Source organism: Myotis brandtii, unplaced genomic scaffold (assembly GCF_000412655.1).
Source record: "Myotis brandtii unplaced genomic scaffold, ASM41265v1 scaffold62, whole genome shotgun sequence".
Lineage (NCBI taxonomy): Eukaryota > Metazoa > Chordata > Mammalia > Chiroptera > Vespertilionidae > Myotis > Myotis brandtii.
Genome location: NW_005370366.1, coordinates 1,120,672 through 1,142,031, shown reverse-complemented (window position 1 = coordinate 1,142,031; position 21,360 = coordinate 1,120,672). Strand labels below are relative to the sequence as shown.

Sequence of the window (21,360 nt, the reverse complement as noted above, 5' to 3'; positions counted from 1 at the left end):
CAAGTGAATGGGAAGATGTAGAAAGCCAGAAGCTCATCTAAGAAGGATGACAGGAACCTGCTACTTTTACTCTGTACCCTTGAAAGACATAATATACTTTATTAAACAATTTATTAAAATGTATATTTTAGTTAGGAAAGATGGAGGTGAAAATTGAAATTCCCTGGCTATTAGTTACATTTTATGGTGTTTTTTTGTTTGTTTGTTTTTTCAGGAAAAGTAACAGTAAAACTTTGAAGGGGATACTTACTGGGGGTTAACTTTTAATTCTCATCACTAAAGGCTCAGTCAGAATCTCTGTAACAGTTTGCATTTTTCAACACTACTTTTAACATCCAATTGTTCAGTTTAAGACTTGGTTGTGAAGACCAGTTGAAATTTTCTTTTTTTTTAGAGAGAGAGAGAAAAAGGGAGAGGAAGAGAGAAAAATCGACGTGAGAGCATAACACTGATTGGCTGCCTCCCGCAGTCCCTCTACCAGGGATCGAGCCCGAAACCCGGGCATGCCCTAACTGGGAATTGAACTGGCAACCTTTCAGTGCATGAGATGTCGCCCAACTGAGTCACACTGGTAAAATTTTCTTTTAAATTCTATGTTTCTAAGAGTGAAATCTCAGGCCATGCACTGCCAATAGTGATATAAATTTTCTTATGTAAAAAAAACCCCTGTGTGCTCATTTTAATATACTTAATAAGTAGAATGCTCCATTTAAATTCTTACTCTGCCCAATAGGGCAAGAATATCTTTTACCAAGTTCAGATGACAAACATCCTCTCTCTGCCCCCAATTTTTCTTAGGAAGGAGAAAGTTTTCAATGTCATTTCTTAGGAGTGAGCCCAGGCATGTGAAGACCCTCTACAGGCTTGGCAGGGCCAGGAAGCTTTCCTGTGCAGGGGATGGGGCGTGGGCCAGGCCTTCAGAGGGGTCAGAGTCTGTATGTTATGTGGGTGTAGGCGGGTGCATGCGAAAGATGGGGAGAAGAGAGACTGATCATGGGTTTAGAAATAAGGGCACCAATATCTATTCAATGTGAAGAGAATCAAGACCCTGTGGTTCCATCACCAGGATTCTCCATGCCAGTAACTGTCACCAACAACTCTCAGTGCCCCCAGTGCCCCCAACTGAACCACCTCACAAAACTTCACAATTCGAGAAAAATTATCATTATTGATGAGGACATATAATTAAATATGCAGTAAAGGAAACAACCTGAGATGTTAACACTGCCATCATCTCTGTAGTAGGTAGGATCAGATGTGAATTTTATATTCTTCACACTTTTCTTACATTTTCCAAATCTTCTATAATAAGTCTGTATTATGTCTATATCCAGAAAATGAAATCTCAGCAAAAGTGCGTCAAACATACACATAAACCCCCTATTCTGCCAATGCCTGAATCAGGGGCACCTTCTCTCATCCTGGCCTTTCTGAAATTGGTTGGAACCCCCTTTCCCAGGGCCCACCTACACAGTGTTGTCCTTTATGGCCCCTGTGGGCCCCCCAACTGTAATCCATCACGTGCCACACTGAATGACTGGCCACTCTCAGAGGCCAGTGTGCCTCAGTGGTTGAGTGTCCACCTATGAACCAGGAGCTCACGGTTCGATTCCCAGTTAGGGCACATGCCCAGGTTGTGGGCTCGGTCCCCAGTACAGGGCATGTAGGAGGCAGCCAATTAATGATTCTCTCTCATCATTGATGTTTCTATCTCTCTCTTCCTCTCTGAAATAAAAAATACATTTAAAAACAAAGACTTGTATAATAATACTGTAGCTTGCTTGTACTATGCTTCTGTAGTAAAAATATCTATATATATAAAAGGCTAATATGCTAAGTGTCCAACAATCTGACCGGTCACTATGATATGCACTGACCACCAGGGTGCAGACGCTCAACGCAGGAGCTGCCATGACGCACACAGAGAAACGGCACTGTGGACCTGGAGCCCACAAAGCAACACTCGCTTCCCCCAAGTGGGACACAGGCCCCGCCACCACCCCGGAGAGACACCCCACCAAATTGCAGCCAATGCTGCTGAGACCCCAAGGCACAAAATGCAACCCACAGTGCAGCCCAGCCCGAAACGGTCACCGTGGGTGCCGGGTAATGACGTCACGTAGCAACGCCCAGCTTCCTCTCCCCAGCAACGACTAACCTCCCTGAAGTTTCTTGAGCCCAGGAACAACAAGACTTGCTTTATAACCAGGTGCAAACATTTCACACTTTAACCAAATTTCTGTGAAGGGTTTTCCCGTGCCTCATCTCATTTGATCCTCACAGAAGTCCTGGAGTAGGTAGATAGGAGACTCAGTGGAATCCTATTTTCTTTTCATTAGCCAGAAAACAGAGATTTAGAAACTTGATCCAACTGAAAATAAGAAATGGTGGACCTTGAAAATTACTTCAGGTTTTCTCACTGCACAGAATATAGTCCAAGATTGCTGCAGTTAAATATTTTATCCTTTGTTCTCCCTGCGTGATCTACAATAATAATCTGCTTTGTGTTGATACTTACTGCTGTGTTTCTGACAATTACCTGAAAGAGAAGTTGGCGTGCTTCACTGGGCTGGGAAAAGTTTAGCTAAATCAGAAAGCAGGTCTAATCAAGCAAGTTTATTCTATATTTATAAAAGGCTAAGTTGACTTGTGCATGCATGATACATATAAAGCTCACGCTGGCACAAATCACACACGTGTGTTTCGATCTGTCATTGTTGATCGTGAATTTGGTTGACACTACTATTATAGAGAAAGGGCGAATAATGATATTAAAATATTTCTTCTAATTAATTTCCTTTTGATGTGTACGAATTCATGCACTGGGCCACTAGTAAAATATAAATGGGAATGAGAAAATTAACCTAGGCTAGTAGCTGCCTCTGGAGAGCGAGGGAGACTGAATGAGCTCAGCTCTGTGTGTAACACAATATTTCTTTTGAAAGTCTCTGAAATAAATGTGGGGGGAAAAACATGCTCCATTTTTCTCTCTACTTTTATAAATGTTGAAATATAACATTATCATCAATGAGCACCAAACATATTTAATAGTAATACCAAAGCTCGAATTCTGTTGGTCCCACGGACCATACTCTTTCTTCACAATCCTAATACTGTCCTATAGGTTCTCTGGGCCAGAAATGAGTCATATTTATGTCTGTGCCCAATGTGCCAGGCAAATCGGAGCTGCCGGATCAGGCTCCAGGCAATGAACTAATGAGTGAGCACATATCTGAAAGCACAGCCCCTTCACAACTCAGTCTCCCAAGCACCCTGAAGCTCTCAGAAAGCAGGAACAGCACATTTCATGTCTAATTCAGCCTCCTGGAGACCTTTTTCCTTTGCACCTGCTCCTGTCTCCCCACCTTCCCTCTCAGGCAACTATCCAGAAATTCCTCTTGCAATTGGTTCAAATCTTCTGTTGTCTCAAATCATCTGTTGTCAAATCTTCTGGTCTTAAACAGTACTTACTCTTTCTGGCCCTGAAGTCATGTCAGGCTATTAAACATTTAATTAAATGTACTGGTATACCTATGTGGGTGTGACTTTTGAGTAAAAAACTGCAAACAACCCAAGTGTCCCCCAAAAAACTAAGGTCTATCAGCCATTCAGTGGAATACAACACTGTTTAAAAACAATGTGCTAGACATAGATCTATGAACCAGGAGGTCACAGTTCAATTCCCAGTCAGGGCACATGTCCAGGTTTCCGGCTCAATCCCTGGTGGGGGGAGTGCAGAAGCAGCCAATCAATGATTCTCTCTCATCATTGATGTTTCTATCTCTCTCTCCCTCTTCCTTCCTCTCTTAAATCAATAAAAGTATATTTTAATAAAACAAAACAATGTGCTAGAAAATAAAATTTAATCACATGGGGAGATGTTTATAATATACTATTATAAAAACAAACATACAAGAGTGGGTCGCAAAAACAAGTGCCGCATAGTATTCAGCTTATATGTGTGCACTAGCCACACCAAATTACTATCCCATTACTCTGCTTAATGTGTCATCATAGCTCTTATGTGATATCACGGTGAAAAGGGAGTTCAGTGCCTTTTAGAAACGGAGCCTGATTGATTTGTCTTAGTGGTTAGAGCGTCGGCCCACAGACCAAAGGGTCAGGGGTTCAATTATCGGTCAAGGGCACGTACCTGGGTTTCAGATTTGATCCATGAGGGAGGCACCCAATTGATGTCTCTCTCACATCAATGTCTCTCTCTCTCTCCCCCCCCCCCCGCCCCTCAACTCTCTCTCTCTAAAAAAACAAAAACAAATCAATGAAAAAAATATCCTCGGGTGAGGGTTAACAACAAAAAAAGAGCAAAGATCAGTGTTTGTGAATTCCAAAATCCATGGGATGAGCCCAGGCTTCTACAGATGATATCTAAAGCAGACAGAAAAGACAAAGGCAGGCTTGTCTGAAAGGCTCACTAATAAGGCTGAAGTGATAAAAGTCCAGACCTTTGTCTCAAGGCCCACACAGAGTTCTGATTTACTTGAGTCCCTTTTATGTTCATGTTGGAATGTCCTTTTTCTTGTCCTCCCATTAAACTTGTGTAGGTCATTAAATTGAAATAAGTGGAATTAAAGTGCTAAATAATTTAGAAAAAGAGGGTAAAAGAAAATGATTCTACAAACAAGAACAGGACAATGTGAGGTTTGTGTGCAGGATCCAGCAGCCTTCCTTCTTATTTGTTCCCTCACAGATGAGAGACCACAGAGGACAATTAGCTATGCTCTCAGGCTGAGTGATCTGATGGAAACAGATTCCAATACTGAGACACACCAGCCAGAGAAAACAATAACACAATCAGGTTGAACAAACATGCACGTTGTTCTGGCTTAATAGAATACTGGAATTTTGATAAGCATGACCTTCCCTAAAAAACTGGGGTGAAGGGAGTATGTCTGAATGGAAAGGATGTGCTTGATGTATACTTGAAAATCACACCTGGGAAGGTCTTGCAATAAACTCATTCAGATGGTGGAGATGCTGAGAAGGTGTGTGGAAATGGCAGTCCAAATCCGGAAGGCTGTCAGCCAGCGAATTCAGAGTTTTGCTGATTTTATTCAACTGAAAAAATCTGTTTTTGCAGTCAGCGCTGCTGCTATCAGCCTTAAAGTCCAATTTGAGCAACACAAATAAACATCACAGGGCCAAGGAAAGGACCATAGTAATTTAAAAAAATATTTGTTGAATGGTTTAATTTTACAGATTCAACTAAATAAAACTACTTTCTCAGAAATTCACTAATGACACATAACATTCTTTTTTTTTTTCCCGCTAGGCAATCTAAATTATTACAAGAAGTCTATTTTATGATAATTACGTTAGTTTTGAAAAAAAGATATTGAAAATGCATTTGTTGGCTGGTTATAAACTCCTTGAGGGTCTGTCAGGTCTCTTATGCTCATTATTGAATGTCTTTAGCCTAACACCGTGCCTGACACACAGAAGGCACCTTTATGAAATCAATCAATGACAGGTAAAACTGTATAACTGTATAACTCTCTTGGTCCAATAATATTCGAATGATGACTGAGAGCTTACAGTTAACCCTTGAACAGGGCAGCACCTCTAACTAGAGAGTGGAAAGGAGAGGGAAAGACAAAGAGAAACAGTTAGAGGTGCTGACTCGCCCATGTAGTCAAAATCCACATACAACTCTGACTCCCCCAAAATGTAAACTAATAGATTATGGTTGACCAGAAACCTTACTGAAACACTGATTAACAACATATGTTGTAAGTTATATGTATAATAGACTGTATTCTTACAATAAGGTAAGCTAGAGAAAAGAAAGTGTTAGATAAGAAAATTGTAAGGAAGAGAAAATACACTCTCAGTATTTATTGAAGAAAACTCATGTATAAGTGAACCATGCAGTTTACATCTTGTTGTTCCAAGGGTCAGCTCTCCTGCACTTTGGCAAAAATGGTTTATTAACACATCTTTACTCTCCTTCCAGCATCAAATCCCTCACTCTGAGGAGTTTGGATACCAGCTGCTGGCAGTAAGTCCAGGCTGGCTGAAGAGATAAAGGCATAGGCAGCTCGAAGACTGACTGAGGCCGGCAGAAGCTGCTTCTCATGCTGGGTGGGGTTTGTTGTTCCTGCCAGGATCCTGTCCTAGAAGAGGCCACATGTTTGAGAGTCAGTGAGGACAGGAGTCTGGCAGGGGTCGGATATCTCACCCGCTTATTCACAATTTCTGAGATATGTTGGAAGTTAACACCCATACATCCTTACGACGATCTAACATAACTAGCAGTCCGTATAGTAATGCATATATTAACTCACCTAAAACCCAGACAAAACTTACTCCCAAACTTCTGTAATAAGAAGACAAGTGCCCAGCTGGTGTGGCTCAGTGGTTGAGTGTTGACCTATGAACCACGAGGTCATGGTTTGATTCCCAATTAGGGCACATGCCTGGGTTGTGGGCTCGATTCCCAGTAAGGGGCGTGCAGGAGGCAGCCAATCAATGATTCTCTCTCACCACTGATGTTTCCCTCTCTCTCCCTCTCCCTTCCACTCTGAAATCAATAAAAATATGTATATGTACATATATATTAAAAAGATGACTGCCCTAGCTGGTTGGGTTCAGCAGAGCCTGCAGACCAAAGAGTCCCGAGTTCAATTCAGTCAAGGGCACATACCTTAGTTGCAGGCTCCTCCCTAACCCGGGCCCTGGTCAGGGCTCGTGCAGGAAGCAACCAATGTGTTTCTCTCACATCAATGTTTCTCTTTGTCTTTCCCTCTCCCTTCCACTCTCTAAAAATCAATGGAAAAATATCCTTGGGTGAGGATTAACAACAACAAAAAAATAAAATAAAATAAGATGACAACCAAAATATCTATGGCTTCATTAATGGCCAATTTTTAAAACTTTCTTAGGTGTATGTTAAAATAGAATTCAGGCAATTGTGCAATTTATTTTCTATAACCAGCAGTTTGTAAAAGCTCCATTTCCCTTTTTATACCATTTAATTCCTTTAAAAATGGGAGGGAAATCTTCCTTCTCATTTCACCCTCATCCTACACCCTGGAAACATCACCATTCTGCCGCAAATACTAAGACACTGAAAGCAGCCTCTTATGTGACCTCAAGTAAAAGTCAAGCATTCTCTATACCTACAGCAGGCAACTGGTTTGTTAATTTCACAGTAAGAAATTGGCCAGAAAACCTCTCATTTATAAAACTCCATGGAACACCTAAGTAACTCGATAACCAGGACAGAGTTGGTACCTGCCCACCTCATTTCCTGTTGTTAAGTCCAACTCCCTTTGTCCCAAGTCTGGACAAAAGGACAACACCTCACAAAACCCTTAGCCATGCATTTGTTCTCAGACGTAAGAATAATTAGGCACCAAATTACTCATGAGAAAAAATTCGTCCTACAGAGGAGAATAAGGCAAAACCGGAAATAATTTCATGTTGGTTTTAAGTGCTTCTCTACCAGGTTTCTAAGGAATGTGAAGTCTCGTGGTAGTTTGAGGAGGCAACACTCCATCAGCAAAGCTGTCAAAAACTGCCTGGTACTTAAAATGAAACACTGAGCCTATCTCATCACCCTCCCATGCAGGAAAAATCAGCCTTCTATCAAGAAGTGTGTTTTACTATGACTCACTATTTCATAAAAGCAGCACCCATATTTAACTGTAATGTGATTCTCTGCATTGCTATTCACAACCTACATTGTTTGATCCATTCAAGGATTTCTCTGCAATTTGGAAAAAACACTTTGCTAAAATGCTTGGGAGCTGTCATCAACCAACACCTTCCCCTAAAGGTAACTCATTTCTTCACATTAATAATGTGAGATTTTTGTCCCTGGCCAGGTAGTTAAGTTGGTTAGAGCATTGTCCCGATACACCAAGGTTGTGGCTTCAATCCCCAGTCAGGGCACAAGAATCAACCAATGATGCCCTGGCCGGTGCCGCTCAGTTAGAGCGTCAGACCGAGCTCTGAAGGGTCACAGGTTCAATTTCTGGTCAAGGGCACGTACCTGGATTGCAGGTTCCATCCCTGGCCCAATCGGGGTGCATGCAGGAGGCAACCAATTAATGTGTCTCTCTTACATCGATGTTTCTTTATGTCTCTCTCTCTCTCTTCCTCCCTCCCTGGAACTCTCTCTAATAAAAAAAAAATCAATGGGAAAAATATCCTCAGGTGAGAATTAACAAACAAAAAAGAATAAACTAATGAATCAACCAATGAGTGCAATGAGTGCATAAATAAGTGGGACAACAAATTGATGTTTCTCGCTCTTGCTCTCTCTCTCTCCCTCTAAAATTTAATAAATAATGTGAGACTTTGGAAAATGCCATCCCCTCAATCCTCTTTTAACCTCTAAATTTAAAGCTACCAAGTAGAAGCAGGACATTGTAAGTTGGCCTAGTTTTACTCTTCTGGGTCCTTTTCATTTATACATAGGATCACCAGCTAGTTAACAGAAATGTAAGTTAATGGTAAAAAAGGTCTCTAAAACCTAAGACAATCCATTTAGGCATGTGTAAAATACTCAGACTTTGATGGGAAAGTAAACATTGATTTTAAAAAATACTTTTTAAGGAAATAAAGAAAGGCAAGTTTCTTCTTGACTTGGCATGGATCCTACCCATAGCATTTAAGTGTGAGCTAATGAGCTAGGTCTGCAATGACAATGGAGGAATTTATTACTCTGAGGTAGTAAGGCAAAACACCTTGCCAAAGGGCAGATGAAAATACTGTGTGAGGGCCCTAACCGGTTTGGCTCAGTGGATAGAGCGTCGGCCTGCGGACTGAAGGGTCCCAGGTTCAATTCCGGTCAAGGGCATGTACCTTGGTTGCGGGCACATCCCCAGTAGGGGGTGTGCAGGAGGCAGCTGATCGATGTTTCTCTCTCATTGATGTTTCTCTCTATCCCTCTTCCTTCCTCTCTGTAAAAAATCAATAAAATATATTTTTTAAAAAAAGAAAGAAAATACTGTGTGAGGGAGTAAGGGATCAGAAGGGGAAGGATACTCCCACAGGGTTATCTGGGCTTTGATGAGGGAAGACCAGGAAACACCTGGCAAACACACTGCTTGGGCAGCAGGAGGCCAGGAAGACTTTTCTGACATTTGTCATCTAGATGCCCCAGAAGAGGCTATTTCATATCAATACTCTCAGAAAAGTACAAAGTCCCTCTTTCTGGTTAATTCTCCTTCTTCTGTAGCCGTCCTCTTACCCACTGGAAGTGGCCGGTTAAGTAGTCAGGAGCCAAACCTCCAGGTTTGAACACTGGATCAGCCTCAGTCTACCTGTATGGTATGAGGACCCACCCTTAATCACTGTCATGCCTCCTCTGAGAAGCAGATTTACCAACCACACCTACTTCTTCATGTCTGGTATACAGTCGGCGCCCAGTGAATGTCAGCTATTATAGTGACAACATACCGCTGAAAGGTTTTGATGAATTACACATTTAGAAAAATAAAATCATGTTGTATTTTTGCTTGAATATTTTATTAAATAACTTTAATCCCTCAAAACAAAACTAGGCTTATTTGTTTTTTCAGTGGTACGATTTTTTAGAGAAGGGGAACATGGATTCTCTTGTTAATATCCTTTACCTTCCACATAGACCTCAAGTCAGCCAGTTCACAAGTACTAGTAATGTACCTGAAAGCACAACACAAAGTCTTCCTGTGACACAGGTGAGCCTGGCAAGATTTTCGTCAAAGGAAGAAGGCACATGTGGCATAAGTAAGTCCACTTCTCAGTGTACCAGTTAGATGAAGCTTGGGAAGAGGCTGCTGTGCCTCTGAGTTGCCACTCTAATCCTTTTAGTGAAAGAAAATCCAGTGCTCAGTGCACTGCCTCTAGGTCCAGGCAATATACTTAGGAAGCATCTCAGAGAATGTATGTGAGGAAACCAATCTCCATAAATAAAATGGCATTTCCAATTCACAAGACCTTGCTTCTACTTAAAACAGAATATCAAGAGGGAAAAATCACCACACAGTGCTCTCAAACCTGGCTCAATGTCACAGATGTTGCCCTGCATGAAGCCGGCACACCTGAGTCACACTGCCCAGCCCTGTGGACAGTCCCTCCCACTGGTAAGCACTGCACTTCTGTCCTCAGGAAGTGTTTGCACCAGGCCAGGGGACAGGAGCTAAACCCTATCCTTTCACACAGCACCTTTCCTATGGACATGCCATGCTGGTGTTGTTGTTACTAATATGACCACTATCAGTTCCGTCACACCAGTATTCACAATACACTGGCCCACAACTTGGAAGTTGCTTAACCTTTCTGTTTTCTCCACATTCACTTTATCATCTTTAAGCCACGTCATTGGTGGGAGATATCCTTGATTGCCAACACACTGAAGGGTACTTCTTGGTCTGGTGTCTGGGATTTATTTGAAGGGAGCCTGGGAGGAAGGGATGGACAAAGCAGCACATGGGTCTTGGTTAAAGCTGGGCAACGAGTATTAAAGAGCTCATTATTCCATTCTCTCTACTTCTGAACATGCTAAAAGTTTCCATAACTAAAAGTGCTTTTAGAGGCCATTTCTGATGTGCACATACTGGTAAAGGTTCCAGAGAAAATAAAACCTTCTCCAAGCCCTAACTCTCCTGTGCTTCTATTTAACTCAGATGTTCAGTTTTCCTACTGTTCTCAGTAAAAACTTCCCACGCCTGTTCCAGGACCCCTGATGCTTGGGCCTCCTGCTGTCATCGCACGCACTCTAGCACAAATCAACTGGCCTCCTCTGACAGCTCCAGAGCGCCTCTCACAGAACCACTGTCACAAAGCAGTCAGTAAAAACTCCTCCACTTCCTCAGTGCTACAAACCACTGTGACAGGAAATAACAAAACCTGCACAGGGACTTGCTTCATACTGTCATCCTCAAATCACAGGAGTTGGTTTCATTTGTGACACTAAGTGACTGGAGTAAAGGGGGTCTTCAAACTTGCTGAAGAGGTTTTTAAATACCAGTGGCTAGAACTCACCCGCAAGCAATTAAATCTGAACCCGCAGGGCTGGAACCCAGACCTGTACCCACATGAGTCATGTGAGAGAATGGTGTATGTCAGTGTGTGTATGTGTGAGTGTGCATGTGTTTGCATGTAAATGTGTGTGAGTGTGCATATGTGAGTTTGCATGTGTGCATTTGAAGGTATGTGTTTGTAGGTAAATGTAAATATGTGTATATGTATGTGAGTGCAAGTATGTATATGCAGTGTATGTAAATGTGTATGAGTGTGTGTATATGTATATGTATATGTATATGTATATGTGTGTCTTTCCTTGCTCGTGATTTTCAGAGCTCCACACAAGTCTAATAACGCTGTGGTAAGGGTTAAGCACTGTTGATCAGGCCATGCATTTAGCTTGATGTTCTAGACATCCTCAGCACAAGCCCTGACCTCTCCTCTCCCAATGCCCGTGGAGTCTAACCCCCGACAAGTCATTTTCAGACCATACTGTCAGAAAGCTCGCCCCCTATCATGCATAGGACCTTGCTCCCATTGGCCCTAATTCTAAACAGAGTAAATCTTGTCCCCTTTCTAAATGTTTGAAGAGACGGAAGGAAGCTACACTGAAGTCAGAGTTAAGCTTTCTATTTCATTGTCGAGGAGCTTTTAGGAAACCTGTTTTTAACACCTGAATCAGAGAGGTTAAAAACTCAAGCAAGAAGGGGAACAGAGATGAGGAACATTACAGACACATACACAAAGTCAACGTAGATATGAGAGTGAGGGTTCATTTATGTGTTTTTGAGAAACTGACGTTGCTATAAACAGTTACTCACTCTGATGGAGAAAAAAAGATCCTCATTATCCCCACAAAGGGATTTTCCAGATACCAGATACTCTCTGGGGGATAAACAAGCCACATTGCCCAGCATTAAAAGATAAGACCACTTTTCTGGGACACAGCTATTATCTTGATTGTATATAAAAATTCCCCTTTTACTCTACAGCTGGATGCTTTGCCAATGGCTGGTGTTTTATAGTCCCCATGCTAAGCATTAAAAAAAAAAAAAAGTTTTTTTTTTCAGTTCAGGAAGCATTTTATTGTTTCTCCCAGTTTAAGAATTTTACTGACAGAAAAATCAACACTTTCAGAAAACCTCCTGCATAGCCTTGCTCAGCTTCTGAATCTTGGTTTTTGCAGGCATATCAATGTATTTCTCTCCAATACAATCATTCCACCCATGATTGACGAGTCAATCTTAACTTTCAATTTCAATTATTTGGCTTTTACTTAGGAAGTTATTCAGGGCTGTATTTTTTTGTTTGTTTGTTTTGCTTTGCTTTTAATTAAGAAAGAATGGCTTCATCTAAAGGAGATGCAGTGGTCACTGTGTATGGGACTTCTCCATGGTGGACATTCATCAAGGTAGAAAAGGCAGAAATAACATCTGGGGTGTTGGTCTAGTGACCATTTTCAGCAAGCAAATTGATCAGGTTGGATGCGAGATCATGCCACTCAGGCTTTTCTCTTTAACAGAATGCTTTGCAAAGGGATTCAAAATCAAAGCAGCCATTTTGGGTTCCTTCAAGAAATGTGCTACTCTCAACAATTTCTTTTCTACTTGTTCCAGTTTATTCTGTTTAGATGCAGCAGAATAAAGAGCAGTGTCATAGCTACCTTTGATACCATATACCTGAACAGGTGGCTGCACAAGCTTGACAAACGGCCTGGCCACAGATGTGCTGAAGCATAGCACCTTTTGAGAGAGCATGGACAGGCCATCTTCTCCTGGTGGGCTATAGGTCCCCTACCTAACTAAGCATTTTGATCTTCCTTTTTTTAAGCAAAGGTTTTGAGCTCCTATCTGCTTAAAGGAAGGAGTGGGCAGTTTCTGGAAGGGATGACCGTTGGGGTGCTCCTCCAGCCAGCACGGTGGTCCCCAGCACAGCCCATCCTTCACTGCTGTGTTGGGTAAGCAGCTGCCCTGGGCTTGGGGTAAAGAGTCCTCCTCCTGTGTCAGCACCAACAGAGGGCTCAGAAGTCACCCAAGAGCCCTGGAACCAGCTTCCACACGAGAGATGAGTCATGGCTTCTGCTTTTCAAGGGAAGCAAAAAGCCCAAATTTTAATGTGAAAACTCCTGGTTATTTTTTTATTATTATTAAATTTATTGCGGTGACATTGGTCAACATGAACATATAGGTTTCAGATGTGAGTTTCTATCTAGCTCCTTTTTCCTTTAATTTTTTAAATGAAACTCCTGAGTTTTAAAGGTTGGAAACAAATGCGTGGGGTAGAATAAAACACAACTGCAAGAGAAACAGATCCTTGGGCTTTCAGTCTGTGGTTCCACTCCACACAGACCACTTGCAGTCTGAATCTGTCTTCATTCAAAACCATCTGCTCAGGACACCTAATGAAAGTAGGCAGTGATGGAACACCCTTAATGAGAACACTTAGTCCCTGAGTCTGCTGAAATCCAGGACCAACAATTAAATGAGATCTTAGAATTCCAAAAGGATAGAAAGGAGGTCCAATTAATGACACATTTTCTTAGCTATTGGCTAAGAAAAAGATCAGGGGACTTTGGGAAAATGTCCTGTGGCATCCAAGTGAGTTCACAGATCTTCACAAAAAAAGTAAAATATTTAACTATGAAAACAAAACATCAATCTGAAAAATGACATGAACAGGTTTGAACACAAGAAGAAAAAAGAAGTGGGATATGGCCTGGCCGGTGTGGCTCAGTGGCTGAGCATCAACCTACAAACCAGAAGGTCACCATTCAATTCCTGGTCTGGGAACATGCACGGGTTGCAGGCTTGATCCCCAGTGTGGGGCGTGCAGGAGACAGCCAATCAATGATTCTCTTTCATCATTGATGTTTCTATCTCTCTCTCCCTCTCCCTTCCAATAGATAGATAATAAATAAATAAATAAATAAATAAATAAATATAAAAATATGTAAAAAAAGAAGTGGAATATGGAGGAATAGCAGTAATCCACAAAATGATAAACCTTTATAAAGCCTTTTGTAAAAATCAGAAAGTTGGCGAGATTCCAAAACAATGTGATTCTAATTTGTTCTCTTATAAAACATATACATACAAAAAGATTGAAGTGTGTACATCCCATATAATAAAAGCCTAATATGCAAATCGACCGAATGGTGGAACGACCAGTCACTATGACGTGCACTGACCACTAGGGAGCAGACGCTCAATGCAGGAACTGCCCCCAGCCCACAGGCCCCAGGCCAGCCAAGGCGGGTGCCAGCAGGGGCCCCCTGATCGCCCCACTGGTCATCCCACAGATAGGCCCTGCTTGCCAGCCAGGCCTAGGGATCCTACCCATGCAGGAATTTTGTGCATCGAGCCTCTAGTATCAAAATATTATTGTTAACAATTTAATCTTACTAGCAGTTGTCTTTCAGAGGTAAGATTCTCAATTGCTTGTTTTCTTCACCTCCAGTGCCTAATGTTTCCTATAATGAGTATAAACTACCATTTAAAATAATGATAATAAGCAATTATAAAATTATAAAAGTTACCCTTTCTAACTTGGTTGAAGGGTTGAAGTTTTAATGAGGATGACTGTAGTGCCAGTGGTCTGGTCAGAAAAACTCTAAAGCAGCAATTTTAAACTGGTGAGCCACAGATTTTCTTTTTTAATATACTTTTATTCATTTCAGAGAGGGAGAGAGATAGAAACATCAATGATGAGAGAGAATCATTGATCAGCTGCCTCCTGCATGCCCCACATTGGGGGTCAAGCCTGAAACCCAGGCATATGCTCTGACCGGGAATCGAACCGTGACCTCCTAGTTCATAGGTCAACGCTCAACCACTGAGCCACGCCAGCTGGGCCCACAGATTTTTTAAAACATGCAACAGCTGACTATTTTAGTCAGGGGCACTGACCTCTTTTCCCTTAGATTGTCAAATAAAAAAGTGAGGCCCGACTGACGTGGCTCAGTAGTTGAGCATCCACTTGTGGGACGTGAGGTTACGGTTCGATTCCTGGTCAGGGCTTATGCCCAGGTTGCGGGCTTGATCTCCCCCAGTGGGGGGTGTGCAGGAGGTAGTGGATCGATGATTCTCTCTCATCATTGAGGTTTCTCTCTCTCCCTCTCCCTTCTTCTCTCTGAAATCAATAAAAACATATTAAAAAAAGAAAACAGGTGCATAACAAATCTTTTTAAAAAAATTCTCAGATGTTTTACATTCTCTTTTTTGCCTGGAGTTTTCCAAGTCAAATGTGTATCACAGACTCAGCCAGCATTTCAACTCAGACAATCCCCATTTCCAGGGCTCAGGCCAGGACTGAACAGTGTAGGCCTACAGGCATTGACTGTGTCTCCTGAGCCACTGACATATATGCAGAAGCTAGTAAACTAGGGCTTCCCATGTATACTTCTGTGTGAATTTATTATCAATTACATCATTCTCCCTTTGTGTCTGTACACCTTTAATGAAGTATACTTATGTACCTTGATGGAGAAGTTTCTGGTTGGCATCAGTGGAGGGACTGGTAGACACCTTTGCAGGAACACCTGTGCAGGATTTCTTGAGAAGAAAGGTACCAAGATGAGTAGAACCATCTTTCTTATTTTATTTTATTGATTTTAGAGACACATCGATTGGTTGCCTCCTGCACCCCGACCGGGGCTGGAGATTGAACTTGCAACCCAGATATATGCTCTTGACAAGGAATCAAACCTGCGACCCTCTGTGCGAGGGCCAATGTTCTAATTTAGCAACACCAGCCAAGGCTAAAAGAATTTTTTAAAGTGTGTCTTGTAGGTAGGATATAGTTGGATCTTGCTTTTTTATTCAGGATAACAATCTCTCCTTTGTATTGGAGTGCTTAATCCCTCTACAGTGAGTATAAGTATTAATATGATTTTATTTAGGTCTGCCATTTCTATTTATCTCATCTGGTTTTTGTTCCTTTGTCCCTCCTTCCCTATTTCCTTTCATGTTAATCAATTTTTTTAAAATTCCATTTTAATTCCTCAATTGACTAGTTCTTTGTCTTCAAATTATATCTTAGTGATTGCTCTAAAGACTACGGCATACATCTTTAACTTATCACAATCCACTTGAATGTTTATTTATATTGTCAGGAGAAAAAAGGAAACTTGCAACAATATAATTCCACTTAATCCCTATCCATGTTGTTCTACCTTATACCTTTATGTGTGACAAGCCCATTAGTAGTGTTATTTTTCCTTTAAATACTGACATCCTATCTAATCTAATAAAAGACAAAAGGGTAATTGACCATACCTTCGCTACGCTTCCCATTGGCTAATCAGTGAGATATGCAAATTAACCACCAACAAAGATGGAGGCCGGCAGCCACGCAGCTGAAGCAAGCAGGAGGCTTGCTTGCTCCAGTGATGGAGGAAGCCAAGGTTCCCCGCCTGCCGCGGCCCGGCTCTGAGCTCCAAAAGCAACAAAGTTTCAATTATAGAAGCTAAACAAACCCCGGATACCTGCTTTCAGCCAGCCGGGGCCATGGAGCCGGCTCTTAGCTCCAGTGACGGCAACAAAGTTTCAATTATAGAAGCTAAACAAACCCCAGATACCTGCTTTCAGCAGGCCGTGGCCTCAGAGCTGCAGCGAGCAGGAGCCGGTTCTCAGCTCCAGTGACGGCAACAAAGTTTCAATTATAGAAGCTAAACAAACCCCAGATACCTGCTTTCAGCAGGCCGTGGCCTCAGAGCTGCAGCGAGCAGGAGCCGGTTCTCAGCTCCAGTGACGGCAACAAAGTTTCAATTATAGAAGCTAAACAAACCCCAGATACCTGCTTTCAGCAGGCCGTGGCCTCAGAGCTGCAGCGAGCAGGAGCCGGTTCTCAGCTCCAGTGACGGCAACAAAGTTTCAATTATAGAAGCTAAACAAACCCCAGATACCTGCTTTCAGCAGGCCGTGGCCTCAGAGCTGCAGCGAGCAGGAGCCGGTTCTCAGCTCCAGTGACGGCAACAAAGTTTCAATTATAGAAGCTAAACAAACCCCAGATACCTGCTTTCAGCAGGCCGTGGCCTCAGAGCTGCAGCGAGCAGGAGCCGGTTCTCAGCTCCAGTGACGGCAACAAAGTTTCAATTATAGAAGCTAAACAAACCCCAGATACCTGCTTTCAGCAGGCCGTGGCCTCAGAGCTGCAGCGAGCAGGAGCCGGTTCTCAGCTCCAGTGACGGCAACAAAGTTTCAATTATAGAAGCTAAACAAGGGCTGCCGGGCTGCCAGAGGGATGTCTGATTGCCAGCTTAGGCCCAATCCCCTGGGGAGCAGGCCTAAGCCAGCAGGTGGTCATCCCCCTCGGGGTCCCAGACTTTGAGAGGGCACAGGCCAGGCTCAGGGGACCCCCCCCCCAAGTGCACAAATTTTTGTGCACTGGGCCTCTAGTATTTTAAAAAGTTAAGAGAAAGTAAAGAATTAGTGTTTTAAATTTATTGATATCTACCATTTCTAGTGCTCTTCATTCCTGCTTATATATCCTTTAGCACTTCTTTTAGTGTACTCATTACTACTATATTTTCTCTGAATTCTTTTGACACATTTTCATTTCATTTTTTGAATATATATGTTTTTAAAATATTTTTTTATTGGTTTCAGAGAGGAAGGGAGAGGGAGAGAGACATAGAAACATCAACAATGAGAGAAAATCATTTATCTGCTGCCTCCTGCACGCCCTAAACTGGGGATCGAGCCCACAACCCAGACATGTGCCCTGACTGGGAATTGAACCGTGACCTCCTGGTTCCTAGTTGAATGCTCAACCACTGAGCCACACTGGCCAGGCTTGTGGATATATTTTTAATATATTTTTTTAAATTATAGTTTCCTTTTTAGAAAGCACATAAAATTTACCACCTAAATCATTTAAAAACAGGTATTTTAAATCTTTATGCTAAAGCCAACATCTGGTGCCACCAGAAGTTAGTTTCTATTGACTGTCTTATTTCCTAAGGGTCTCACTTCTCACTTCCCTTTTACTTTGCATGTTAAAAACTGGACACTGTAGCCCTGGCTGAGTACCTAAGTAACTCAGTTGTGGGTTCAATTCCCAGTCAGGGCACATACCTGGGTTGTGGGCTCGACCCCAGGTTGGGGCGAGTATGGGAGGCAACCAATTGATGTTTGTCACATAGATGTTTCTTTCTTTTTCTCCCTCCCCCCTCTCTTAAATCAATAAAAACATATCCTTGGATGAGATTTAGAAAAACCAAAACACATAAAACTGAACACTGTGGATAATACATCACGGCAACATTTCATTCTGCGTGGGTTCTGAGGTTAGCGATTTTGTTATCACAGGCAGTAACCTGACTGGTTCCAAACCACAGCACATAGGAACTGATATCTCTGTTCTTTCTTATGGCTTCTCATTTTTTTAACCTGGCATCCTTGTGGTGGTCTCTCTCATACCTATGTAATGAGTCATAAGCAGAGCCTCAGAGCTGAGACTTGGTTTTTCTGTAATTTTCTTGCTTCTAGGGATTCCTTCCCCTTTCACCGCTAATTTCCAGATGCTCTGTCCTCTGAAACGTTAAGCCCATAAGGGTTTTACTATATGCCATCTACACTGCACATGGTTTAAAAACACAGTAAGAGCTCACAAGTCTGGCCCCACATTGCTCTTCTATCAAGGATGTATTTCTTTCTGGCCTATGCCTGCTTTCTGACTGAGTATCCTGCCTCTCCCCACACATACTGTTCAACTGTTGCCAGGGATTTGGGGGAGTTTGCACTCAGAATTTGAGCTTCATGCCTTCCGTAATTTTTTCACTGCCTAGAATTCCCGTTTACATTCCTAGCTGCCTGAACTCTGGTCAGTAAGGCTGAGGTTTTTCTCCCTCTCCCAGTCCCATTTTCTGTAGCTATGGGAGTTAGACGTCTAAGACTCTTGAGCTAGAAAGCCACAAGTTCCCAATTTTTATCATTTCCCATTAATTTTTGGAGATTAAACATCTCCTGTGATGTCTGTTTATGGACACTTTCCAGTGTCTTTAAGTATTTAATTTTTAAAATCTAGTTTTTATAATGGTTATTGAATGAGGGTTCCCACCACCCCCTAACTCCTCTACCATTAGTGGAAACACCTACCAAAGAGTTTAACTGGTAAATGAGAAAGAGTCCAGAATCAATCAGGCATTAAAAGGAAGGGTCTTAGGCTCAGATTATCTCTGAGTCCTCGAAGCTTAACATAGTGCATGGCACCTAACAGGTGTTTAGTAAACACTTGCTGAAAGATGACTGCAAACATGACTTGGGTTTACTTCTAGTTCACCAGTCATTTACTACTATGTAATCTACTATTCAATGTTACTCAACCTCGAGGCAAAACTAACTTGCATGAAACAATGACAGAACAAAGTTCTTGGATAGTAAAAATTGGAAACAATCTCATAGTCTAAAAAAAAAAGAGAGACTTGTTAAATTATGGCAGATAGTAGACTACCATATGACATGTGAAACTTTTTAGAATAATGATTTTATTGGTATGAAGAAATGTTCTGTATGTTAATTTGAGGGGAAAGAATTCAAGTTACAAAATAAAAAACAGCCAGATCTGGATATGATTTCTAGTTCCACTACTTAGTACCTACACTCTTCACCTTGTGCAATTTAACCTATGATCCGGTTTGTTCACCTGTAAAATATTGACAATGGTAGAACCTTCTTCATGGGCTTGTGATATCCACATAACAATTGCTCAAAAAATATTAATTTCACTTATACAGTAAATAGTTGTAAATGTTAAATAAGTAGTCATAAAAATTTTGTTAAAATTAAATATGTTAATTTTATATTTATGGTAACAGTATGAGGACTATGTTTTTACTTTGTCTTTTGTGTTTCAATCTTTTTTGTTTTGTCTTTTAGAGAGCTGTTTAAGTATATATAGGTGATAAATGATATGATGCCTAGTATTTGTTTTTAAAATATCCTGGAGCCCTAGCCCGTTTGGTTCAATTCCAGTCAAGGGCACATGCCTGGGTTGCAGCCTCCATTCCCAGTAGGGGGCGTGCAGGAGGCAGCAGATCAATGGTTCTCTCTCATCATCATTGATGTTTCTCTTTCTCCCTCTCCCTTCCTCTCTGAAATCAATAAAAATATATTCAATAAAATATCCTGGCCCTAACCAGTTTGGCTCAGTGGATAGAGCATCAGCCTGCGAACTCAAGGGTCCCAGGTTCGATTCCGGTCAAGGGCATGTACCTTGGTTGCGGGCACATCCCCAGTAGGGGGTGTGCAGGAGGCAGCTGATCGATGTTTCTCTCTCATCAATGTTTCTAACTCTCTATCCCTCTCCCTTCCTCTCTGTAAAAAAATCAATAAAATATATTTTAAAAAAATATCCTGGATATTATACTTGAATTAAATGTTTATTTTAAAAACAACTCCAGAGACAGATGAAACAAGAAAGGAAGAATAGTGACCACTGTTGAAGCTAACTGATGGATATATGGGCCTTTCACTATGCTGTCTTACTTATAAAAATTTTTCCAAACTAAAAGCTAACCAAACCAGAAAAGAAACACACACACACACACACACACACATATGTATGGCCTCTAAATAGTGGGTTGATGGATAATCCTCCTATCTAATAAAAGACAAAAAGGGTAATTAACCGTACCTCCGCTACACTTCCCATTGGCTAATTAGGGTGATATGCAATTAACTGCCAAATGGCGGTTAACCGCCAACAAAGATGGCGGTTAATTTGTATACATAGGCACAATGATGGGAGGCGAAAGGGGAAGGACGGAAGAACAGTGATCGGAAACCCAGGCAGCAGGCAAGAGCCGGGTGGCAGGGCAAAGGAAGCCCTAGGGGCAGCCTTTGTCCTGCCCCCCTGCCGGTGATCGCCATCGGAAAGCCGGGCTACAGGCGAGGCAGCACCCCCAGGGGCCAAGGGTGCCGCCTGGCCTGCGTTCTGTGGTCGCCATGGCGATTGGAGGCAGAGAGAGCCTGGCCTGCGTCCCGGTGGTCGCCATGGTGATCGGAGGGAGAGAGAGCTGGGGTGCGGGCCAGGCGGGGCCGAGGTAGAGGCGGTTAGAGGCCAAGAGGGGAGGGCAGTTGTGGGTGATCAGGCTGGTGGGGGGGCGGGGCCGTTGGGGGTAAACTTTTACCATGGCCTGTGTCCTGTGGTCGCCATGGTGATCGGAGGGAGAGAGAGCCTCATCGGGATCAGAGAGCCGGGGCACAGGCGAGGCGGCACCCTGGCACCCCAGCACCTGACATGCAAAGGTCGGGGATGAAATGACTTTTCCCAACCACATCTGCAAATATCCTGGGGAAGGCATCACTGAAGAGTTCACAACAACTCTCTTACTTGGCAAGGAAGAAAACAGTTGGCAACGGAAACAATCCCTTACATCAAAGTTAAGGT

At 42.3% G+C, this 21,360-nt stretch overlaps 1 protein-coding gene across 4 annotated transcripts in view; it reads right to left on the bottom strand.

The window, feature by feature from the left end:
• Positions 1 to 21,360, bottom strand: part of LATS2 (large tumor suppressor kinase 2) — a 64,125-nt gene that overhangs the window by 26,641 nt on the left and 16,124 nt on the right. The window contains exon 2 of one of the 4 annotated variants that reach the window (XM_005879994.2): positions 15,446 to 15,521. The exons of the other annotated variants lie outside the window; for them this stretch is intronic. Coding sequence (XP_005880056.1) covers positions 15,446 to 15,472 — 27 coding nt within the window. The 5' untranslated portion in view covers positions 15,473 to 15,521. The remainder of the gene's footprint in view (positions 1 to 15,445; positions 15,522 to 21,360) is intronic. 4 annotated transcript variants of the gene reach the window in all.